At 41.3% G+C, this 25515-nt stretch overlaps 1 protein-coding gene across 5 annotated transcripts in view; it reads right to left on the bottom strand.

Moving 5' to 3' along the window:
- Positions 1–25515, bottom strand: part of frmd4ba (FERM domain containing 4Ba) — a 41341-nt gene extending 15826 nt beyond the window's left edge. For 2 of the 5 annotated variants that reach the window (XM_005947563.3, XM_005947564.3), the window contains exons 1-8: positions 10481–10981; positions 6619–6684; positions 6411–6505; positions 6172–6264; positions 5816–5900; positions 4489–4545; positions 4084–4106; positions 94–177 (exon numbers count right to left, since the gene is read on the bottom strand). In XM_005947563.3, coding sequence (XP_005947625.1) covers positions 94–177; positions 4084–4106; positions 4489–4545; positions 5816–5900; positions 6172–6264; positions 6411–6505; positions 6619–6684; positions 10481–10642 — 665 coding nt within the window. In that variant the 5' untranslated portion in view covers positions 10643–10981. Of the gene's footprint in view, positions 1–93; positions 178–4083; positions 4107–4488; positions 4546–5815; positions 5901–6171; positions 6265–6410; positions 6506–6618; positions 6685–10480; positions 10982–25217 lie in introns of those variants that run through there. The other 3 variants (XM_042227139.1, XM_005947565.3, XM_005947566.3) reach the window with 3 other exon arrangements.

Raw genomic sequence — 25515 nt, 5'->3', positions numbered from 1 at the left:
AGTTTCTTTGGTGCTAATCCGAAACTACTTAATCATTCATTATCCTCGTGCATTTTGTGGTTTTCTCAGACCACAAGATCTCAGATATCTTACCAGTAGTTGAGAGACGGGTGTTCCCTTAATACTCTGGTGGGCAGGACTGGTAGCTGTTTCAGGTCTGATGTAGCAGCTTCAGCACTGGAGTGGGGAAAAAAAATTCTGTTAATTTACAGTAACAGAAAAAGTTATTGTGCTATCCTTTATTGCTGGCAGTGTGACAGTAAAGCACCAAAACTGCACCGATTATTGCCTGTTAACACACAATAGTGTACAAGACTTCCTATACATGGGAATCATGCTTAGAAGTCCAAGGTATCCTGTTTTGGCCTTAAAGTAAGTGGCCTGTGTTGACCATGAGTAAAGAAAATTTCAGTGTTTATACAAAAATCTCAACCCAAAGTCTAAAAATGTGTCGAGAACATTTCTCCACATGTTCGGACTTTCACAGTGTGTTTTGGATTTCTATCTTAAGGCATGGCAGCAATAACTCACCCTTGTAGATCTTTAGAAAAGGTGCACTGTCAGGATATTGTTTTCATCTTTCTTATCTGAGGTAGAAAGAGTATAACGTCCCGCCAAGACAAAACTTGGGCTTTATTCATGTCTTGCCAGACTTCATTTGCGCAGCACATGCAGAGCTTTTAAGTCACAAAGGGCTTGGAGAAAAATAATCTCTTAAAAAATATCAAAGCCGTTCTATGCAGGTTCTCCGCAGTAAGCCACTTCAGTTATGTAATTTACTGCATGTAAATAATAGTATATCGATTCCTCTTCACGGGTAAGCCAAAGAAGGGGTGTTCTCATGCACAAACCAACCAACTGTTGTAATCACTTTATCTGTACAGAACTGTGGTGTTACTGACTGTCAAGGTCTCTGATACTGAACCATGAGTCACTGCAGCCTCTTGTAGATGGGAGCACTGGGTCTACAGTTTCTGTCAGACAAAAACGGCTCAGGCTTGGCGGGCCAGTCCACTGGAGACCTGAACAAAAGCCATTCACAAGCACTTGGCAGCCTCTGCCTGTGTTGAAAAGTACTGTATGGGCCAGTCCTATTACAAAACAATCCATGTCTTCTCAGACAGGCCTATAATATTAATATGTAGATCACACCATATTTAATATAAAGCTATTAGAACATCCTCAGCTCTTGTGCTATCTAACTAAATTACAATAACCTTGAAAATAAGTATTGAATGACTTTAAGATCATAACCATTTAACCTCAAGCTGACTTTGTGGTCATCACTTTAGCTCATCTTCTTCAGAGAGTAATGGAATCAAACGGTAAGACGGAACCCTAACGATCCAGCTATGCGAACCTGCTCCCTAAACCAAAGGAAAAGAGTGAACCACCACAAGGACAGAGGCTCCTGACTCATTCTCCCCTGTAGTTACCTCTCCTAGGTTGACTGGGTTTTGCTGCCACGGCACTTAGCTGTGTGTTTGATGGCATACATTTTATGGGGAGCTGGGGCCTGGTGTTGTCGAGGTGATCTACTCTGCAGCCGCACTGCCGTGTCAGCAATCTGGAATTCATTACTATGTCTGTTATCTTCCCGCAGAATGCAGCGTGGGGGCAATTCCTACACCCAGTGCAGCCCAACCCGGAGCAGCCTACCCAGTGTGGGAGCGATAATGCTCATGTGTCAGCTGTTCCACAGGGCTGAGACATGGCGAGTTTGGAAGAGAGCACAATGAGAGAGCTGGTTGCTGTGAATCGACCACTAACTACAGGGTACACCTGCAAATAGAACTGAAGACCAAAACTGTCTGGGTGTAATGCCAGTTTATGCGCCGCACATTTTGAACTAAACAGACACTCAAGTTAACTCGAAATCATCAACAGATGAATAGACAAATGTCTGAAGATTACATTTGAAGGTAATTACAATTACTCAAAAGAAAGAAAAAAAAAATCCCCAGCCGCTCTTTAAACTGTAAGGCATAATTAAAGCCATCAATCAGTTCAGTGATTTCCAATGCTTCCACCAAACCCCAGAGAACTGCTGAAACTTGTTGCTGTGAATTATACCTGCAGGTGCGGAGAGGACAGCAATAAAGTGTGAATCAGTATGCAATACTGCACAGAAAAAGGAATTCTAACACAGAACACAATGGGAGACCTGATGGCGCATTAATTCAAATCACAGCAGGGGGCCAGCCCACACCAAAACAAAAGCATGACTACAGTGAGTCCTCCTGACGCCAAGTTGTCTGCAATTGGACAGTGGGTCTGGCTCATCCCTCTTAAGGCAGCTGTGTCTGTATGCGGAGGGCTCCCTGACTCCTCCGCAGCTAATCTTTACTGCTCCAGGACCCTTCACTGATACAGTATATGGGAGGCACATTCATATGCTTCCTGAGGGGATTTACTTGGCCTATTCTCTCACAGGAGTAGAAATAAAGGAGATCACTGACAGGGATGAGAAATACTTCCACAGAGAAGTGGGGGATGCACCAGGACAATAATAGTGGTAGATAAATGGGATGGGGGTGCTATGATCAAGTCAGACAAGGAAAAAAGTATTTTGCCACTGAGGGAAATCCATTCTATTTATTAATGTGTAAAGTAAACAAAATCTATTGTGTTTTACAGCCTAAAATCTAGCAACCACAATGCAAGTAGATATCCCTGCAAATACAGACTAACGAAACTCCCAAAAAACTAAAACAGAACTGTTTGATTTGGAAACTTCCCATCATCCTCTCTGATTCTTCCAGATTTGTTGGCCAGTTTTCTTTTATTGTGCTTTCAGAGTCAGGGCAAAGTACAGCCCATCCCTACACCCACATGAACTGAAAGTTCAGACAGTAAAGTGCATGTTACACTTTAAGGATATAACAAGCCTGAAATCAAAACACACTGAAATGAAACACAAGAGGAATAAATCTGCATTGAAGCTATAATAAATGGTAATTAATATTTATCAGGTCAGTCGCGCTTGTAAGAAAATGGAGCAAGTTAATGAGCACAAGCAGATGCAGCCAAGTTGTGTTTTTCTCTTTTTTTCTGCAGGAGAACAAAGGCAAAGGTTTGACAAGAGGTTGAACTGCATTTTCAGCATTGCATATATATCGCCATTCAAACAACACAAGCGCACTCGCCTTACAAAGCACAAATCTTTGTTTCTGCACAATGGACGGAGAGGCCTTTAGAGGCAAAGCAAAGAGACAACACATGCAGGTTCAGGCTGCTTCAAGCTGCTTGCTCATTCAATCAGACAGGCCAGTGTTTACTAGTGGCAGCAAATGTCCTTCACTTCTATGACTGGAGGGGGAAAAAAACAAAAAACAAAAAAAACAAACAAAAAAACCCCCCCACACTTTATCACTAGGCAGGCTTCTGAGAGCAAGTTGACTATGAAAGCATTATCACAACTAGTGAACAGATTATTGAGCTCTGGAACAGAATCTCCCACCAGTGTCATCGACCCAATCGTGTACACTACGTCCCATGTTTGTACATGTGTCATTCAGGCCATGTTTGTTAGGGTAGGTGACATTTATTAATAGATGACGCCATCACTACATGCCAAAAAGTAAATCTGTAAAGTGTTCCATATGTTTAGAGCACAAACACATTGCATCATTGCAATTGCATACGCCAAGCCAGGAATTAATAGTAAATCTGTCTTTGAAAGCACTATGTGGATAATGCCAAGCCACATGAGGTTCAGGTAAATGCCACAAGAACAACCAGAAAAAAAAAAAAAAAAGAAAAACAAAATTATTAACTCAGATAAGTCCACCATAATACAAAATCTGAGCCAGCAAGTTGTACATTAACAGACAGCCATCGTTTAAACAAACAGAACTGACCAATGAACTTTGCAAACTCTGCTTCCTTTATAGATGACAGGAACAAATACTTTATAGATTATGCAAAGCCTGCATTCAAGTGCATAACTTAACTTATAAAAATGTGTATGGAAATCCGTTCAAAACATCTTTCTAAACTTCAACAGATAGTACTGTTTTGAATGAAAATCAACTTGATGTAATAAAGACCTTTGAGCCAGGCAATATTTCAAGGGGTTCTTACCTGCTGTAATCTCCTTTGGCCTCCTAAAAATGGGAAAACAAAGAAATTAGTGAAAATATTGCTAGAAAAGTCAAGACTTAATAAACTGTGGTAGTAGCTAACATTACCGCAGAGGTCAGTACCTACAAAGGCAACATTACATAGTAAACATCAACACGTTTAATTTAGAATTTCATTCATTTCAATAGCTAATAGCTAAAAGCAAGCATGTAGTCGAAGCATAAGGTGATTTTAGACGTCACTGTTGATATAAAAAGGCAGTTTGGTTAACAACAGCTCCGACTGTAGCCCCCCCACCGCCTCAAGAGACAACTATTTTCAAATGTTGCGAGTCCACCGAGCGTCCTCGTTTGGGCTGAGTGACAACACTTTAGCCTGGAAAGGCTGCGACATAATCTTTCTTACCTGCAATGCGAACGCGGCTAACTTGAACACATTTTCACTCTCCACTTCAATGGTCTCCTGTTGTTAAAAAAAGAAGAAGAAGAAAAAATTGGCAAGGGTATTTAAAAAGACAATGTGTAGCCCGTTTGAAACACTTGACTTGAGAGAAAAACCTTCCCGTCCCGTACCTCGGTCCCACCGTTACCGACTGAACCACTCTCGCAAAGTCAACCCCGTGTTACAAAAAAAAAAAAAACTGCCCGTGAAGAGGATTTAACATGTTTTTCAGTCCCCGAATTTATCCTGTCGTTTACTCGTTAAAACTTAACGCACACACCGGAGTGCAGAGAGAGCCTGGGTTAATGCCCTGACTGAAGTTGCTGCCCCCTCGGCAAAGTGGTACGGTCCGAAAGCAGGTTCAACAGTCTGCGTCTCCCATGGAGATCAGTCTGCTCTCCCCGCGAAAAGAAAAAACGGCAACCGCAACGTTTGATCACGTGCTGCCTTCATGTGCTCCTCGTATACCCCACGTTCCCCTGTCCTCTTTTAGCAAATTTGCGCAGAACTTCACACATTTAACAGTTTATTTCAAAATGATTAAAAATAATCAAACACCAGTATCTATTAACGTTTATTAACTCTTGTCAGCAAGTAGCACAATAATTTTGCTTAATTTTTTATAAATAATTTAACTAAAATACAAAGGGAAAGTGACTCCGGAGCTCTGAGTTTTTCATTTCTGTGTTGAAACCTTTTGTTCTGTTTGAATGTACCCTAAACATTAACATTCGACTTTGATAACACCGTTAGTAAATTAGAACAACACTAGATGGTTTCCAATTGCCACTGAAAGCAGCATTCTGCTCTTGAGCGGTGGTAGAGGGCCTGCTGAGAGATATAACAGTATATTATGAATAAATATTACGTAGGCACAACAATTCAGTGTAAAGAGCCATGAGCAAAGGAAATCAGCGCACAGCAGGCTATGGGAAGTTGTTACATCTGAAGCAAAATGATGGGAATTTGTGATTTGTCATGCTAAAACAATAGGGAATCAAAATGAGCAATATTAATTCTGTAGAAAAGTGCATGTTTTATTTTTAAAATGTGCATCATGTAGATTTTTTTTCTTCATATTTACTCAAAATTAAATTACCCAAAGCTGTTATGCATCTTCCCATAATGCAATCAGCTATTGTGTGCAATTTATTAAAATGCCAGTTTTGGATACCCTTATACAAAATATAATAAATTGCTTCAGATGTAACAACTTCACATAGCCTGCTGTGAGCTGATTTTCTTTGCTCATATATATTATATAAAACACATTTTGCTCGCAAACACTTACATTAAACACTAGAGATTTAGCATTTAGGAAGAACAGCTCCACTGTTGTGTTGTCTTTCAAGAGGGTGATCTTCTCAATGTAAAACCTGTGAAAAGTTTATTTTGGGTCAGTAAGGCTTACTAGAAACAGATTGCCAGTGCAAGTCAGCCAGTGTTTGAGCATTAAGCACATCATCATGTTCAACACAGTAATGCTGTTTGGAAGACATACAGCTGGATTTAAACCATGTTCCATTACTGCCACCTGCTGGTCAAGACGAAACAGTGGATGTTGCTTCAAAACGGGGCTCTCATTATTATAGTGTGAGGAACAATAAGACATGATAGGCTGATGCTTCCAGTAAAACACTCACTCACCTCACAAGGAACTTGAGCTCCAAAGGCCCCGAAGTCTTGGAGAAGTAATGATCGAGGACTTTACGATCTAGCTGGAGCCAGTTACTCTGGCCACTGAGCAGGGATTGATTGCAAAAGAAAAAAAAGAAAATCATGTTTGCAATACAGCTATTTTTCAATTATTTCCCTTTTATTGTTAAAGTAAATTTTCCTCAAGTGCACTTTTGCATTAAAGTGTACAAATGTGGAAATGTACTTACGTGTCATCTATGAAGCACAATCCAAAGTACTCTTTCTCCTTCAGGTTAAAATGTGACGCTACCAGATCTAGCAGTTCACGGGACAAAAGCTTGGGCTGTAAAGTTTTAAATAATATGCAGGAGCTCAGTTTAAACTACTACTATTATTATTTTTTTAAACATAAAACACCATAAATACAATGTGAAATAAATTAAAAGGGTGACGTACCTGAACCAGCAGCTCCAGCTTGCGGTCATCAAGGAGGTGAACTTGGCACAGGCGGCCCTCTGTCATCTAGAGGGGAGAAACAAAGACAACTCCTGTAAAACAACACCAGAACACCTCACTGTCTCCACATCCACCTGTGCATCTCAGCTCAAAGCTGTGCCTCCACTGTTTCAGGCCTCTTTTCAGGCCCTCTTCAGTGTCACGATTGGCTTTGTGATGAAGGAGTGAATAGGTAAGAAAATCCACAAGCTAAGCACCCATTTGGGACCCACGCTCCCAAAGATCAAAGTCTTCACAAGATCATTCTCTTTACATGTCTGAAAACTATTGTTTAAAAGTCCACTGGCAACACTTTGGCCACAGGTCTGCTTTTTATAAGGCCACAGTGAATCTCAGAAAAAGACATGGGAGATTCTTTTGCCGCCAGACAGGATCCCATATCCTGTCTGCTGGTGTGTCCTTTTCACCCACATATCCTTCCTCTGCATCAACACTAGCCCTATGAAAACATTTAAGATGTCGTCATCCCACTTTTTCCTCTGCTGTAAAGAAAAAGCAGTGAAAGACAATGATGTCCTCCTCCAGAGTTTAATTGAATTCCCAGTCTATTGTTTATGATGAATGGTTTGTAAGACTCATTATGTTGCAGTCAGCAGAACTGTCTTTCACTGCAGAGCACCGTAAACATTATTGTCTTGTGATAACTTATAACTTAATTTTTTAATTCAGCGTGTTGAGCTGCCACCAACACTTTGATCTGGTTCTGATCATTTGAGACGTGCACACTCCAAGTGCCATTAATACAGAAAAGGGATTTCTATGTAGCACTGAGGAATGCAGCGACACTGCTATATTTATTTCCTTGTGTTAACATATATTATTCCTTGCTAGTGGAGGCATCGGTCTGCTACAATGTACTATGAACACACTTCATATTTGCAGGCTTTATTCAAACACTCCTGTCTGTAGAGTAGCTGCATATAAGGCTGCCATGAGCAGCTGCTAGCTTAGCATGATGATGGGAAACAATGGGAAGCAGCTAGCTTGATACTGTCAAAAGGAAGTTCAACTACAAGCACAGCTGAAACATTGACATGGTTCAATGTTATTTCATCTTTCAAAAACTTCATTCCCTCTTAGTTTGACCAGCTCAAAGTGGTTTTTGTAATATCATGTAGTAGACTGAGCCTGTGAAACACACTAGAGGGAAGAAGCGCCAGCAAACACAATCTCAACATATAAGAAAGCTTATAGTGATAATTTTAAAGCTTCTCATTGGGGCTGGATCATGTGATCATTTAGTTAAGATGTAATAGGCCCCAGCTGCTGTGTGCTTGCCATGACGCACTGAGCATTTCTCCATCATTGGAACTCTCCACGTGTTTACACACCACTATGCTATTTCATCTTTTATTTTGAAAGTCTGGCTTTCTCGCACAGTGTCCTTTGTTCTGCCTTCCTCCACTCACCCCCAACAAGTCGCAGGACATGACTGCCCCTCCCTGAGCCTGGTTCTGCTGGAGGTTTCTTCCTGTTAAAATGGAGTTTTTTTCTTCACACTGTCTCCAAGTGCTTGCTCATAGGGGTTGTCTGATTGTTGGGGGGTTTTTCCTCTGTCATTGCAGGGTCTTTACCCTACTTGAGGTGACAACTTTTGGGATTTGGCCTCTTTGGAGGTAACTGAGGGTCACACTGACCTCCATTCAGGGAGACCACAGGCAGGGAAGACGTCTTGTGGCACTTTGTTAACCTTAAATGTACTAGGACATATCGTTCTCAGCACCACAACAGAGCAGTCATTTCACTTTTATACAGCACAGGCTGCTTTTCCAAGCTGCTGTTTTTCAACACCCAAAACCTCAGTGAGACTTACGCTTCCAGAGACAGCTGGATGTGTGTGTTCAGTTGTGTGTACGGTCATGCTAACTTTTTATTGTGCCATAATTTTGCTGAAAGCTGTAAAGTTCCAGATTTTAAAACGACCTCCTCAGTCTACTGTGCACGTGTCCAAAGGTTTAAGCCTCTGAATCTCTGCCAAAGACAAACAAAGAATCACAGCAGCTCGACTGTATGAGAAACACATCTTTGGCAGCTTTGTTGTGGTCTGTCCATTATGTGGTTCTCTTTTCATACTTCTTTGTGTCTTGCTCTCTTTTGTCTTGTGTCTCCTGGGCTTTCTTGTCTGTGTCTGTCAGTGTTTCTTTCTTATCTTTTCGTGTGCGTCATGTCACGTTTTTACTCCCTCTTTTTGTTGTTGTTGGTTTTTTTTTTTTCTAGCCTTGTTATTGTCACATGCCTCTTGATTGCGTTGACCAGAGTCTCATTAATTCCCTGTGTATTTAGACTCCTGTCCTCCCTTTGTTAGTCATCAGTTTATCTGTTTACTGGCCACCTGTACGGTTGCCTTTCTGATTTGGTGTTGTGCTGTTTGACCTTCTGCTGGTTTATGTTTGAACTGTGTCTTGCAACAGTTTTGGTAAGTCGTATTAAAGCTGATATTGTTATATTACCTCTTAGCCACATTTTTGCATTTAGGACTCTCCTGAACTCCACACATAACAAGATTTGCCTTGATAAGAATTATAGTAGATGACAGTAATGTCCATTGTTTAAACAGGGATTAATCACTATAGCAACCCTTTTATGAGTTGTTGGTGCTGTCCAAGCCACAGTCCTTCCAAGAGCCTATCTATCAATGCTGTATTGTTGTAAGCCGGGGACATCAAAACAGAAAGAAAGGGACAAAGGTCTTTAGATAATGGTCTGATTTTAAACTCACAGCCAGTCGTTAAAGTGAGCTCACTATCTAAAACTGTGTGGGACACAAAGCCTCTCATCCATAAGTTTTTACTCTCCGTGTCAATGTTTAATTATTTGTTAAAAGTGTCTATAACGGTATCCTGTCCTCCGTAAAATAATGTGCACAGCAGAAACAAGGTCTTGTATCGTTCTTTATGATAACTAAAATCAGGTTATCACCTCACTAAATTAACCCATGGTTTCCCAATCTAGTTATCAGTTCATTCAAATAATACAGGCTGTATTGACATGGATAAGTAGTGGTTATACAAAGGAAAACAAAATTATAATATTATAAATATATGAAGAGGTTAAACAAATAATACAGACTGAAAGCTACACAGACAGGCCCACTTTGATGCTTCAGAGATTAATTCTAGGAAACAACAAACTTTTCAGTGACATAGAGGAATGCTTACATTTAATTGTTGTATTATGTGCATTTTGGGGGTTGAGGAAGTCAATTTCAAGTACTATGAAAATGAAAATAGCGCTGCTTTAAAATTAAAGGGATGTGATACCTGTCTTTTTTCAGAACTCCTTTTCAAAGAAGTCAGTGTCAGGTTTTCCGTTTGCTCTTTCAAAGACACAAATGAACTTTACCTTCACATGATAGCATGCAGGGAAAGAGCAAAACCCGAGAGAGAAACCTGAGTCTGCCCAGATGACGTCCATGAAAGTAAGATACGTAAACCACGCAGACAGCGCTCAGGTGTTCCAGGAACCACACATTTCAAAGAAAACTTTGGAAGTGCCCCTTGTTACCCGGACGCCGAGATCAAACGGCCGGTCACGCTGCTTTCCAAATGATTACCACGTGTCCTGGGAGAGGGACCCTTGTTAAAAAAAACAGACTTTGTGACTCCTCACGTTCACACAAATAAACACATGCATGCACTAATGAGCCAGATGAGGAAAAAGCACTGACTCACTTCAGTCAGAGGAAAGTTTGGCCATAAAAATCCAATACAGTAATTAATCACAAGTGCTGCCCAGGCAGCTAGTAAAATCAGCTTTATCTGACTTCCTCCCACTTGAGATATTTACACTAATGCCCTCATACCTGGTAGCATTTCCCAATCCTGAACCAGGCTTCTAGGAAGCGTCTGCATGGCATCAGCCCACGAATGTACCAGCTCCTCAGTGTCTGATGCGCCAGGCTCCAGACAAGCTGGCTACCCGATGCCACCAGATCCTCCATCCCACGTATGATACGCACAGCCATGTCCGAATGCTCTTTCTCTCCGCTGGCCACCTTTCTTTCTTCTTCTACTGGTGACACCTTGCACTTTCAGAATGAGTAGAAGAGCTGATCTGCGGACCACTTTGTTTTGCTTGAGAGCAACAAGCTTAAAGGGAGCACTTACACTCCAGTACACACAGACACACACACTAGTCTACTATGTCTCCCCCAGCTGATGTAATGTCAGTGAGAGTCGGCGCTCTGGAGAGGCTGGAGCAGAGCAGCGTGCCTCCGGCTTGGTCCTGGGCCCCAGTCCAAAACACTGCCTCACAGAGTGCAGGGGAGGGCAGGACAGAACCACAAAGCCCCTGCTGCAAAGGCTCCATCTCCCACCACATAAACACACTTGTATACTAATACAACTTACATGCGAACAAACCTCAGCTGGCCACTCTAAAGTCCCACATTCGTTCATCTGTGGCTCACAGTAGTATAATGTTGAATTTTTTTTTTGGGGGGGGGGGGGGGATTGGGCAAAAGCGAATGACTACATCTCTCGCGTTACTTTTTTTATTTCAGCATTTATTTCAGTTTCATTGTCTGAGAAAGGGTGTGAGAATGGTCCGTCACTTTGTCTGGGATGTGGGGAGCAATTTCCTGAGGAGTCCAGACATTCCCACCCTCTATATTCTGCAGAAGCACTAAAAATAATTGGTCCTGTTTGGATCAGCATGGCTGGCAAAACTGACGAGGCAAAACTAAAAGTGATACCGTCTGGGGAAAATCAGTTGGGAGGGCTTTGATGCAAACACGCCTTGTTTCTTCCTTTCATACGGCTGTAAATAATAGGTGAACTTCATGTGTGAGCTGAACACCTGAGTCAGACCTACAACTTGGAGAAGGTTGAGCAAAAACAGCACGAAAGGAGAGATGGGGGAGTGCTGCGGCTCACATGGAAGCAATATCCTGATGTTTGTCTATGTGATCCCAGTTTCTGAGAAATTTAAAAGTGGCCACAGACAACAAGGTGCCGTTTCAATGCACATGATCAATGTAACCGTCTGCTACATCTGCAATGACAACACAGAAGAAGGGTGGAGACAGAGGTGAGAGAAGGAGCCTATTAGTGAAAATTGTGTATTATTAATTACCAATGAAAAAGCAGGGCAGGAAGTGAAGGTTTGTGTGTAAACAAACACAACCTTAGCACCCATCAGGAGCCGCCATGTATCTAAAATGCATTGTGTGCGCAGCTATGCATGCACCGTCTCTGTGCAGGAAGTGCACAGGCTACTGTCTGTTTTAGCTCCCTTCCTACTTCATTTAAGTCAGCTTTTTTCAGATTGGCAGCCCCTGGAAACAAAAGATTGGTAATGTGCCATCACTGTACCAAACAGCATGCCAGGGATACACTTTCATTTTCTTGCATTCATTTTAAAATCATATCAAAATGCAAACAAGCGTCCAGAAAGGATTAAATACATGTGATGTTGTAATCCATCTCACTTGAATCAGATGGATCTACTTCTAAGTGAAAGGATTCACTGTCCTAAATGTAAAGTTGCAGCTAACTATAATAAACACGGACAGGCGTGCAAAGCCACAGCTGCCTGGAGGGCAGCGGTCGAGAGAGCCAAACATATGGTGGACACTGTTGCTGCTGTTGAACACACACGTCCTTGCCATGTGTGCAAAGGAGGCCGATGTGTTCTGGTCCACATCATTCTGAAACATGAACAGGGGCTTATGCATCGGTGGCACACATTTCTGCCATGTAAACATCTTGACTTTCCACTTAGAGCATGTCACATAAACTGCCTGGTTAATAAGCATTTAAACTGCCTGAAAACAATTTCTTGCATTAAAAAAAAAAAAAAAAGATCACTCTTTGATTCTTGCAAAATTAAATTAACCCATTTGGTAGTGGGTACATTCATTATGTAGAGTGAACAATAAATTAGCTAGGTACACTGGTTAAACAAACAATTATCAGTGTATAGACATGCAGATGCTGTCTTTAAGACACACAGTTTTACTCTCTATACAAAGTTTCAAAGAGGAACTAACTGATATGAACTTTTCCAGATAAAAGTTAATATCATCCGTTGGGTAGATACATATTTAGAATATCTATCTGATACTCTGTGACTCTGTGTGATCTGTAAGTAATGTTAAATCTTAAATAACTGCTTTTTTGGGCAGATGCAGTACTGTATACACCTTGTGACAACTACTCAAATACTAAATCTCATATTGAATAGTCATTCAGTCTCTAACTCTTAGAGGGGATGTGTGGCTAATTAGCACATAATTGCTCCATTATGTTCCCAAGTTACTTGCATTTTGGGCTCTGTGGTGTCGGCCAATCGTGACTAATGGCACATCTTCTGCTTTTTGTGTCTGCAAACTCATGAGCACAAACCAAAATTGTAAAGATGGGTGCCATTAATCTAAATGAGCTTGAAGCTTAAAAACAACATAAAAAGACAACAAAACCAGCTTTGATCTCTGCATGCCTGAAATAGGTTTCTTTGTCTCCTGGTGATCATTGTGACACACTCATTCTAACTTCTGAAATCTCACACAAAACAAGCTTGCAAGTACAAATCTGTCCACTCATTTCAAGGTAAAGTGATTACTCGACAGCTAAATAAATGCTTTCACAGAGAGAATTTATTACCTGTGTTCCCTCTTATCGTCCACTGTCACAGCAGCCGTAAATACCATGAGGTCACAGCATGGTCCGTCACCCCCTCTGATGTCACTTGTGTGTCACTCTGAATTAGTCATGTGCTTTCACAAGGCTGTGCTCACTTAAAGGCTCATTCTTTTCCAGCTGCTGTTGTACTTCACCTCGGACAGAATACGATCATTGTTGCGGACGCTGCAATGCACCTTTATTGCCAGCAGATGGGGTAACAGGGTGTCAGACAACCCTTGGGGGCAAATGGAGGCAATCCTTTTGTGGTAAATTATTGTTTGGAGGGTTTTCCTCATGCTTTTTTTTTTTTTGCCAATGTCACACCATTTCTCCTCACATAAAGCTCTTATTTCACTTGTGACATGTGGATTGAAAATGTAATAAGAGTACAGACAGGCAAGTTGTTACAATTTAGCCAAATTCTATCCCTGAAGCTTCGTGTTAATAGGCTTGAATCTGTAGAGAATACAAGGCAGGGCATGACAGGGGGAGCCACGCTGCCAAGATCATCACGGTTTCTTGTCCCGGGGCTCTTTTCAACATGGGATGGCAATTACCGTGTACAGTAAGTGGTAGATTAATAGTCTAAACGGGGTAGGCCTCCCGGTGAACAGAACAGAGCCGGAGCAGGGCAGGGAAACAGCTGTCACCCACACACGCCTGCAGCTGACGAGCTTTGCCACATACAGAGACTGCAGCTGACACACTGAATGGAAGACATTTTGGACAGTACGCTTGACACACATACAAACGCACGCAGGTCGGCACTCTCACTTACAGTACCGTCTCCTCACAGGACCCTACCCACACACACTTATCACGCTTCCCGACTGTCAGTTGTAGTTAGAAATTTAGCAGGTGGACACAGCTGTCTGAGATCATGACACCCGATCAGAGCATGATTTGTAATCATACATCACAGATGAACAAATGTGGAACATAAAACATTAAAAAGGCCATCTTTGGTCATGCATAGTCAATGTCCTACTTTTTAAAGGGCTTTAATAGTGCAAGCATGGCTACGCTGAATATCAGATGTTATGCATCTTGTGTGTTCTCACTGTTGTTAACCTCCCCCTGACACATGGCTTGAAATCAATAAATCAGAAAGAACTAATCCTTTAAAGACAAAGGCTTTCAGATTTGACAACCAAGGCAGCGTAAGTGAGAGATATCTATTATGCATCTTGACTGAAATTGTCACCGCATCTGTTTAAGAAACCACAAGACATCTTAATTACAGCCAATTAACACTGTGTGATAGAGCTCCATTTGGCAATCATTGGTGAGACAGAAAAGCTTTGCGTGTGTGTGTGTGTGTGTGTGTGTGTGTGTGTGTGTGTGTTTGGGCAGTGTGGGGGGTGGAAAAAGAAAGGAAGACGGGGAAAGAGGCAAGGGCCCGGGGCTTCAGGCTGCCACCATGCACCTATCGGCTTTTGGGTTGTGACTAGGGATTTGGGGCCAGCTCCTCTTGCTGTACAGGATGGCCCTTAGGGGCACGCTGGAGGCCACAGGCCACGACAAACCATGTGTGTGAATAACCCAGATGCTATGAAGAGGAGGAGGTCAGGAGCTGGGGGAAGGGTGCAGGGGGCCTAGAGGCCACAATATGAGTCAACAGCCCAACACTGACTGCCACGACAAAATGTTGCCTCAAGGGACTGCGGGTGCACAGATTTGCCCAGGCATTTCTTAGAAGAAGCATAAAGAGCCAGTGTCAGAAGTTTTCAATATCATATCCAAGTGACGAAAAACATGAATGGCCACTGTGCACATCACCACAGGCATCCCAGTGAAACAAAGAGGGACGGAGCAGAGGGCGGGGGGAGGGGAGGAGACACTATCAGTCTGTAATGAGCCTTGAGGCCATGCACGGGGTGAAGTTATTGAGAGGGTATTATGATCTAAATCTGTATTATGATCTGAAACACTAAGAACTGTTTTGCAAATACAAAAAAACTGAAATATGATGCTTTGGAACCCCACGAAATCAGAAGTCACGAGTGAATTTAAAGAGAAATACAGCTGTTAGTCAGCTGTCAATCAGTTACTTTTGGACAATTTAAAAAGATGGCTCTGGGAAAATTATGACACAACTCATACAAATTTCATACACTTTACAGACAATTATTTGCAAATATTTAAAACAGATCACCAGCTGGCTGAAAAATGCATTTCAATCTTTGCTCCGCAGTCATTTATATCTGAGACCCAGCACACTGACTGGATACAGCAAAACAGGGAGAGCTAGGTTGCAAGGAGAAGGTGGGTTGCCAAGCAGCTTGCAGAGGTACAGCAGCTGTCGGTGCCCTATATAAGAAATTTCCCAGAGGAATTTATTAGAATTATGTCAGCAGATGTGATCTGCTGGTACTGTGGCTGAGCCTGCCTGCATTAATGCTACTCTTAGTATCTGTGGTTACATTATTTGTGGATGTTCAATTTGATTCCTAATGTTGCTTCTTAATCTGATTTTCACCCCGGGTAAGTGATCTGATACTCTGATGTATTGGCAGGTTTTCATCTGATAACAGAAATTGTGCCCTTAACACACGTAAAATTATCGACACTAGAAATTCCTTTGAGTCTTCCCGTTCCCATCTGTTAAATCAAAACATTTCCGTTCTGAAGTGTCTAAATCCATTTTGTGGCCACGGTTCGCGATTAGTAGAGACCTGGCAGATGATATCTGCATCTGTACATGTGAGTCCCTCTGGCTTATCATTCCCAATCCAATTTAGTGACTAGATAATCAGATCAGTGATATGGCCTTATCTGGCCATATAACACATGTCTGAGAAACCACAACAGATGTGCAGCTGTGAAGTGCACATGTCTACCCCCCTGTCCTGCGCAGGCACACTGCAGAACCCGTGAGACTCACGGAGACATCACTTTAAAGTAAAGACTTATGGGAGGTCTTATGGGAATACTGTACTGTCAGTATTAAGCCACCAATATGGTAGAATACCTCTATTTTTATCCTGTCGTATGAATACAAGCGCTCTCAGCGGGCCGAGAGCTCCCAAAGGTGCTGGCATTGTCAGAGCAATTTCATGAGGTGCCTTGATTTGAAGTGGAGTTGAGTTCATTGCGAGTCAAATGGGGATTTATATGTGCATGGAGTTTGTAGTGCAAAGAGCCTAAATATAAAAAAATAAAATAAAAAAAACAGGGCATCTGTTTCTGCTTTACTGCTGCAAGTATGTCTAATTCAATACTTTTACTGTTTATATGGTCACAAATTCTGAAACAGCTGCTACACAGCAGATGGAAAACATGTCTCATTGCTTTTCAATATTTTATTGACTTGAAAACACACCACATGAGAGCAAATTAAAATTTTAACTGTAAATATTCTTAGGAGTTGCCATGAAGACAGAAAAAGTGCTCAAAGCACAGACAAAGAACCCAGTTCTTGTGGTAAAGAAACACACAAGCATCCAAAAATTGAGATTAGGAAGAGAGATGAGACAGTAGCTGAAAAATATAGTCCACTAGGCTGCATTGCAAAGCACAAAGCTGAACCAATCCGTATTTGCATTTTGAAACTGGTTTAAATAACTCTTTGGTTTATAAAAAACAAAAAGGTCATAAAACAAACAAATCACCTGCCTCTGTGTTAAATTTGAGAATTTCTTAAGTTCATCGTTTTGCTTTTACAGCTTGAAAGTCCTCACTTGCTGCTCTCCTTCTGTGTATTTGCAGCTTCCAAAAAACAACTTTGCCAAAAAACTCAGAGAGACCCACAGAACAGAATGACAGACTGACCAAGATGCCAACAACAGCAAAAAACATCAGACGAAGTGAGTGAAGCAGGCGGAGACCTAAACTGAGCTAAAACCAGAGAGACCATTAAGTATGACATGTAACCGTTTTTGTGGTCTGCGAGCAAGAAGCAAGAAGAAAACAACACGAAGGGCATCAAAGCAGAAACATTAACAGGATCTGAGTCTTTCTGAACTCTAATTTTGTGGCTTGACTGAAAATGATAAAGACAACATGCAAAAGTTGTCAGCAAAGTGCAAATTATTGGTGCCCAGTCACCTTTTGAATTGAAATAACTTGTGAGTTGTAATAATAATATTGATAAAAGTAATAAAGGCAGAAAATGTTGCAAATGTTTGAATTTTTTTCTTTATGACATGAAATCAGAGTTGTTACCTGAATAAATAGCACAATACTTTTCAATATCAAAATTCTGAAAACACAGTGGTATATTATTGATATTGTTTTTTTGCTTGTCTTTTATTGCAGCGTTTCTACCAGGGAAGCAATTCTTCTGGAACTGAAGGAAGCTGCATAAGGCCAGAGGTTAAACAGGCCTGGAATGACATTCTGACACCTTCAGTTAATGAGCAATTAAATGTGATGGGCAGGTTAATTCATACTGTCAAATGAGTTAATTTCTCATGCCTTTCCATCTGATGCCATGGTGATGTTTACTCGGAAAATAAGGACATAGCCTGCTTACATCTTCAAAACCTCCCTTTTCCCTCATCGTCACTGTGATGCATTCAAGGGGCAGATGTAAAGTTGCGGTAACAGTACTTTAGCAATATGCTAGTAGAACAGAAGAGCAGCAAATGTAAACGGAGCAACGTTTTTCTACGTGGTAGAATGTTAAAGTGTGACTGAGAGAGAAGCACAGGACAAGCGAGGAAGATGAGAGATTTCCAAAGGTGACGACTGCAAGTGAAATTTTATAAACTAGAAATTTAAATCTTCTGTTTATATCTTGATCTTGATCTTTTTAACAATTTTTTTAACAAAGTTTCAGTCCAGTATTCAACAAAATCCAAAGTATTATCCTGCTTATGTTATCTGGAAATACACTTTACCATATTGACAGCTAGTGTTGCCCCTAGCTGCTGCAGTCCATACGCTAAAATGTTTGTAATGACTAACATTAAATGCGTAAGCTAGCTTAATGACGCTAAACTTGCTAACGCTACAGTACAGTACCCAGTCTACTTTTTTTTTTTTTTTTTTTAACAATTATTAAGTACATGGGATAAATTTTGGTTTGATATCGAGACTCATGCAGTTCTACTGGTACTACCACAAACTACCAAATGTCTGGTACTTCTGGCATGCCTAAAATGTAATGTGATTAATTTTGATGATATTCAGAAGTCCATTCTGAAAAACCATTTAAATGTAACCACACAAATTTTAAACCACTGATCATCTTCGCCACTATGACAACCACCGCCTGCCCCTGAGGACACCGAGTGTCATCTTTCTTCCCGGTGTGCTCGACACCTGTTATAACTGTGCCCTGCACACAACCCCCATATCAGCTTTCCATCCAAGTCCAGTGTAGAGTGTCATCAAATGCTGTCCTGACATCATTTATTTCTAGTCCAGGTCTGATTCTGCAGGTAACATTGCTGAGGGAAGACCTCAACTTGTTGCTTAGCACACTTTTGTGAAGTGCTTAGTAAGCACACGGCTGATACAATAGTATAAAGTAGGTTAAAGGGTACTCTCACATTGTACAAACCCAGTACACAAGCCTCTTAGGAACACAATGCAACCTTGAAAATAAAAAACCCTCTAGATCAAAGTCGTATTTTTCTGTTGAATTACAGGTTTTCCCCCTATGACGCAGTTTCCTTGTCATTGTGTCACACTCCTAAATCTTTCCTGCATGTTAGAGCTAAAATGCAGACGCTCATCCATGTCCGAAAGCTCAGTCTGATCTGTCTGAGTGAACCAGCAGGATGCTCGTTTTCGGTCCACAGGGCAGGTGATAATTACTTCCTGCAGATCGCTCTAACCCACCCTCCACCCCCTTTGCCCCCAACTCCTCCAGTTCCTCCCCTCATCCCAAGCTGCCATGGTGAAGGTGACCGCAGCTGGATGATTTCTGTCTTTCTAAACTGCGGGGGACGTGATCTGTGAGCAGCTAGTGTCTGCATGTGTATTAGCTGGAGCGGGGGCGTTGCTTTCCACTATTAACCCAGTACAAGAGGAAGCTCAGGTAACCCCTCTATTAATGATGAATGCTACGCACTAGTGAGCGAGCACCTGCAGTATCCAGCCATCAATATATACACTCTGTACGGCCACAGACCCACACAAAATAAATTTATAGAGATATGATTTGAAAAAAAAAAAATCAAACCAATTCAGCAGGAAATTACTTTGTGAGGAGTTATGAGGGCATCGCATATTCACAGAAGTCTCCAGTGTGTGTCTTTAACATGCCTCTAACCCTTCTGGCACTAAATGTGTGAAACACTCACATGGGGTTTTAAGAGCTGAGGAGTATTGATCATTGTGGGTATGAAGCTGTGGGGTATGTCTGCTTGGGAAGCACGGTTGCTTTTTTCTTTCCAGCTCCACCACCATGTACCTCTCCATTTGTGCCTGAGAGGATAATAATAGCAACTCAAGCCCTTTCCGTCCATCCCTCCGCCTTTACCTTACACACATTTGCCGGGCAGGGACTCTCATTCTGAACATTCAGGCTTTTAAGCACCCGCCTTTACATCACCACCTCGCAGCTCTCCTAATGTGTAATTTGGGTGTAGTGTGTATTCAGGAGTGAAATACAGAGAAATGGGGAATGATTACAGGAGAGGGATTGTTGAATAGATAGAGAGAGGTGCACAAGCGGCATCATTTCAGGGAGAGTCACTCCCCTTCATATCTCCAAAAAAAAAAAAAAAAAAAAAACCTCCCGGGCAAGCCGACAGCAGCAGCACAGATAGAAAGAAAGGTGGTGGAGGGCTTTGCTTTGTTGTTATTTTCATTTTCTCGGCCTCACAGCAATTATATTCTAGTCGGAAAAACAGGCAATGATGAGGAGCAGGAGGAAGAACAGAAACGGGGGTGTTCACTTCTGGAGCGGAACTGTGCACTGAGCTGTTGGGTTCAAGGTTCCCTTAAATGCCCGAGGATGTGGCTGAAACTGGGAGGAGGAAGGCGCTCCTCTGCTCAGGTCTGCTAGAAGATCCACATCTCAACTGCACACCTGAGCAGCAGTACACAGTGTTATGATTCAAGAAGTCTTATGAATACAGACAGTTGGGAAAACCAGGAAATGTAAGTGGTTGGAGAGACATTGTTTAAAAATGGTTATTTGCCTATCCTGATACCAACGTGGCATTCAAATGCCTGTGTCTGTCTATACCAGGGGTGTCAAACATAAGGCCTGGGGGCCAGAATTGGCCCGACAAAAACTCTAATCCATGAAGGAGTGCAACGATTTCCTGTTGATGAAGACTGTTCACTCCCATTACCATTCATACTCCACCAAATTAAATAAAAGATAAATGAACAAAAACTTTATATTTTATTAAAAAGGTCCTGATAGTTCATTGCACAGACTTTCCTACAGTCTGTGGAATCAACTATTGTGACTTTTTTCTGCAATTTTACTCATGGTGGCTGTATGTGGTTGACATCCCTGGTCTATACATTCAAAATAAATTATTATTAATAATAATAATAATAATAATAATAAATATCTGACTGTACTTGTGTAATGAAATTAGTTAAAATCAGGTCAAATGAAATGTACTTAATTGGTATACATTCAGATTTTCTTTCATTATTAATTATTTGAATAAATAAATCTTTGATTTTTATATATTTCAGTTGCATTTTGCATTTTAAAATTAGGATGAAGAATCATTACTTTGAGTGTATGTGTTTGTATCTGGCTCAAATGAACAGCAACGCTTTTTCTTTAAAAATAATCAGATGATGCCAAAAAACTGGTATCCACTGCTTCATAATTTCCCACATTTCTGATAAAATGAGTGAGTCCGCTCTAGCTTATGCATCTCCCCGGAAGCTTTATTAAGGACACCGGTTATTCCCGAACACATTTATGTGGGTTTTACTGTTTATCCTCTGGAATAAATGGGAACATTACTGACCCGCTTGCTGTTGGAATCATAGTAAAAATAATAATAATAATAATTCCACAACAGGGTTTTGCAGCAATAGAAACAAGTATCACTGAAACTGCTTCTTCTGTTATCTGTACACCCTCAGTTATTCTCCGAATTACACAAGGTTGGCAAACATTATCGCTGGCTGGATTATGGTCACAGGCAATGACTTTCTTTGGATAAACAAAGCATGTACCAAAGAAACGTTAGAGGGAAGAGGATGAGGCTGACGGTGGATGAATAAAGCACTGGACTGTGAAACCAAACAGTGGAGTGGACAACCTTAGATCCTGAGCAGAATCCTTTCATGACCCTTAAAGGTGCAGAAATATAACCATAAAAATGAATTAATAACACTTTTGGTGTTATTAATTCACTTTTGGTGAATTAATAACACTTTTGCAATTTGTCTACAAGTAGACAAATTGCAAGATGGGATTTTTGGCTTGTATTAACTGACACTTTAGTGATACTGCAACATTTCAGATGCCTAATTAACAGCACCTTGTCACCCTCTCTCTTTAGATACTGTTGGGACCCCTTGTTGTCATTTGTTAACTCACTGGGCTCCCGTACAGCCTGCAGGGTTATGCTCCAGATAAACATCTTGTCAAATGAGGAACTAGTAAAACTGCCAGGACAGCGGTGTCACCCAGAAAGCAGGAGTTTGAATGTAATGCATCACAGCTAGTTTTTGGACTTAACTGGGAGTGGAGTGTATATACATTAGCTGTGTGTAAAAAAAAAACAAAACAACAACATTATATAGCAATATCTAATAAAGATTAAAAAAAAAAGGTGGGCTGTGCTATACTGTGCAAAAGTCTTCTGAAGTGGACCAGCTTTCTTATCAAGACGGTCGCCAACTGCCTGTTTCACCCAAGTTGAACACACTTATGTTGGTATAGCCATGCACAGTTGAAACTGTGATTTATTTTACCACAAATGTTACCCTTTTATTCTGTGCCTGTCCCTGGTTCACTAGCCACTGATACGCGTGGGTAACCCGTGAATATAACCTTGTGTCCATCCTTTAAATAATTCATAAGGAGGTGGTCTTGAATGATGCATTTTGAGGGGGAATTTGTCCACAAACTGGGAAGGGCCTGCCCTTAAACAGATTGGAGCTTGTTTTAATGCAGTCTCTTTTATCTAAATGATATGGAAACAGACTCCCAGAGGAATACCAAACCCAGCTCAGATCCACTCTCCAAGGTTGATGCAAGTGTTTTCTGCTTTATTCTGAAGGGAAATAAACACACAAACAGAGTCTGAGCACACCGCATTAAAGGACCGCATCCCTCAGCAACCAAGCGAAAACTATCACTGTACACATGTGGCATTTTTGGTACTGCAAATTTTGAAACTGGCAATTAAAGTGGGAAATTTCCCAGCGTCTGTGCTTTGAATGCGAAACTGTGGTCCAGACTCTTTGTTTTACTCAGGATGTCCTTTCTGAAAGGAAAAGAGATGTCTGCACACTGCGTAGCTGTTTCACTACCAATGAGGAACAGATTCCTGTTGACACAACTTTTCAGTGATTATGTTATGGAAAGAACTAGAGTCATTTACTGCAAACACTGGAGGACTGACACATTAGTGATAAAACATTTAGGACTAAATATTTTCACTAAACGTCCGCATGACCTCTTCATTCAGATGTCCTGGGGTCTGGTGATCTGAATAGATTTCCACTGTGAATATAGATTACTGATGACCCACAAACACAGAACTGAAAAACACTCCAGCGTCTGACCTTTTAATTAGGCCTCAAGCACTCCGAGAGGTCTAATCAACACACATTTTTTGCTTTAGTTATGAGAAATCTTTTTGACCCAATACTTGAATACTGTCAGATGATCAAAGGGCAACATCTATTTTATGTTTGGAATTTCTGCAAAGCTAACTCTCGTTTTACAAATGAAGAATTCAGTTTCACTCATTTCCCGTTAATGCAGTCATTGAGACTCCAGAAGTCCCTCATGCAGTAGCAATTAAAGGAAATGAGGAGATGCACAAAAACAATGCATTTTAAGGCCACGAGTTCAAGCTTCCTTAAATTTAAAAGAAATATCTGAACACAAGTCACACAAGAGACTCGTCTGTGATTTGTTGCTTTTAACAGAGGGAGAAAACAAAGTTAGCATAAACACAGAGATTCTGCTAGAGTTTCTGTAGACTGATGCTACCTACCACAAATTGGTAGCTACAAATCGTAAATGGCCGGCAGCATCTAAACATTTCAGTAAAACTATGTTAGCTAATGCTATCTAAGCATTGGATTTACACACGTTTAGTTACAATGAGTGAAGAATGCATTCTGTACCTCTGAAGTGTTAAAAAATGTCATGTCAATACAGTACTAATGCACTAATGCAGATTTTTGTTGGTGCTCAAACGATACTAGTTAAGATTAAGATGACACCTGCTCTGTTAAATATACTTTACGTTAGTTTTATGGTATTTTGTCTGAATCTCGTGCCCTTGAAATACCTTTTGTCCACTTTTAAAAGTTTTCACAAGCTTGCTAAAGGAGCAAGCAAATTTTATACTTCTGTATAAAATTTGGAAGAATTGCTGTTTACATCATCATGTCACATGGCACTCTTTGATAGTAAGTTTGATCTCCCAGAGTGGAAGACATCTCTCAGACCAGTCTGGCAGGATTTCTGCTTGCTGAAAGTGCTGGGTTGCATGAACCTGCATGGTGACTGTATCACATAGTCTAACTGACAAATGTTATCATTCATACCTATGCATGATTAGATGCGTGGGAAAGAAAAAAAATGCTGATGAGCAACTTTTAACACAAAGCAGGTTCATTGAGGAGAGGTGAGAACACGTCACTTCAATGACGTCCACCTGTGCAGCGTAACCCAAACTGCACAGGTGGACTTGACGCGGTGTTTATTACTGTTTACCCTTTCAAAACCGGCCCTGTGGTTAAGGCTGTTAATGGACTCTAATGGGCAAATGACTCCTATGTGCCGAGGCAAGCGTTGGAATATTCTGCGACAGTTAATAGCTTTATTGAATCAGAAGCGCTGACCCCATTAAAAGCAGCTGAACATCCTAGACTAAAAGTCAACACAAAGCAGCGCTGCCTTTGCAGTTTGCCTCTGTATGCGAGTCAAAAGAGAAAGACAGGCAGCACATGTTGCACTCATGAGGCACAATTTCAATATAGTCACCTATACAAAGCAGCCCCGTGCCTTTGTTCTGTATCACTCACACACTCCCTGTCACTGGGTTTCCTCATGCCAGAGCTGTATCATCACAAATGAATTCCACTTTAAGAGAAGAGAAACTCTTGCCTTGACTTCTTTTCTTATATAGAGAGGCTCAGTTTAAAGTATTTTTGTTTTTCACCATCCACACACTTACACAATACACTCATATGAGACCCATACAGGATATCACGTGCTTGGATAACCATTGTTTGTTTTGGCCAGGAAACAGGATATTCACACACAGGAGAATGACCGGCTGACCACAGAGTACTTTAAGACTTTTACATTTAAAAAAAAAATGTTCACGAGTTCAGTTTTATGCTGACCTGACGGCGCACCACAATTGTTACTGACTGGGACACACTAATCATTGACAACGTCATAAACACACCAGCAAGTCACTCATGTTGACATGTCAACAGTTCAGCACCCAGCTGACACTGGGTCAGTAGTAGTCACGGAAAACGCAGGCGGGTTGCACAGTCATAGGATCCAGTCATAGTCACAGTCATAAGATTTGTGTTTTTAAACTTTTGCCACACAATACAGGTTTTTCAAAGAGTTGATGAAGTGTTTAATTTACAAGCTTGGAGTATGGTGAAGAGCAAACATCTTGTCAGGTGTCACATGAGCACATACTGACAATCCAAGACAAACAAAACAAACGGTGTGGCTGCCAGAAAGCCTGTTACAGGTCCCCTCACACTGCGTTTGCATTAGATTATTCCAGAAAAAAACAAACGGTTCTAATGTTCCCGTACAAATGAAACCATTCTTACCGTATTTCTTTTGTTGTGATGTGATCGCTCCTACTTATTGTCTGTCCGCAGAGCGTCTGAGCGCACACCGGTCAGTTTGAAAGGACAAAAAAAAACGCGCTCCTTATTAAAAGCGGGCGCTTCTTCACAATGAGACTTCTCGCTAAAATGAGGAGCCGCTTCAGAGGAAGTCGTGCTGAAAAGTCCAGGAGGAGAAGAGGCTGCTGCCTGCTCGGCATAGTAACCTTCTGTACCACACTCCACGCACACGGCGAGTCCCATCCATTCACACTCCCCGCCTCCTGCCGGCTTCCTCCTC

Source organism: Haplochromis burtoni, unplaced genomic scaffold (assembly GCF_018398535.1).
Source record: "Haplochromis burtoni strain Fernald_Lab_line unplaced genomic scaffold, NCSU_Asbu1 Contig_245, whole genome shotgun sequence".
Taxonomy (NCBI): Eukaryota; Metazoa; Chordata; class Actinopteri; order Cichliformes; family Cichlidae; genus Haplochromis; species Haplochromis burtoni.
This window is presented reverse-complemented; position numbering and strand designations above follow the sequence as displayed.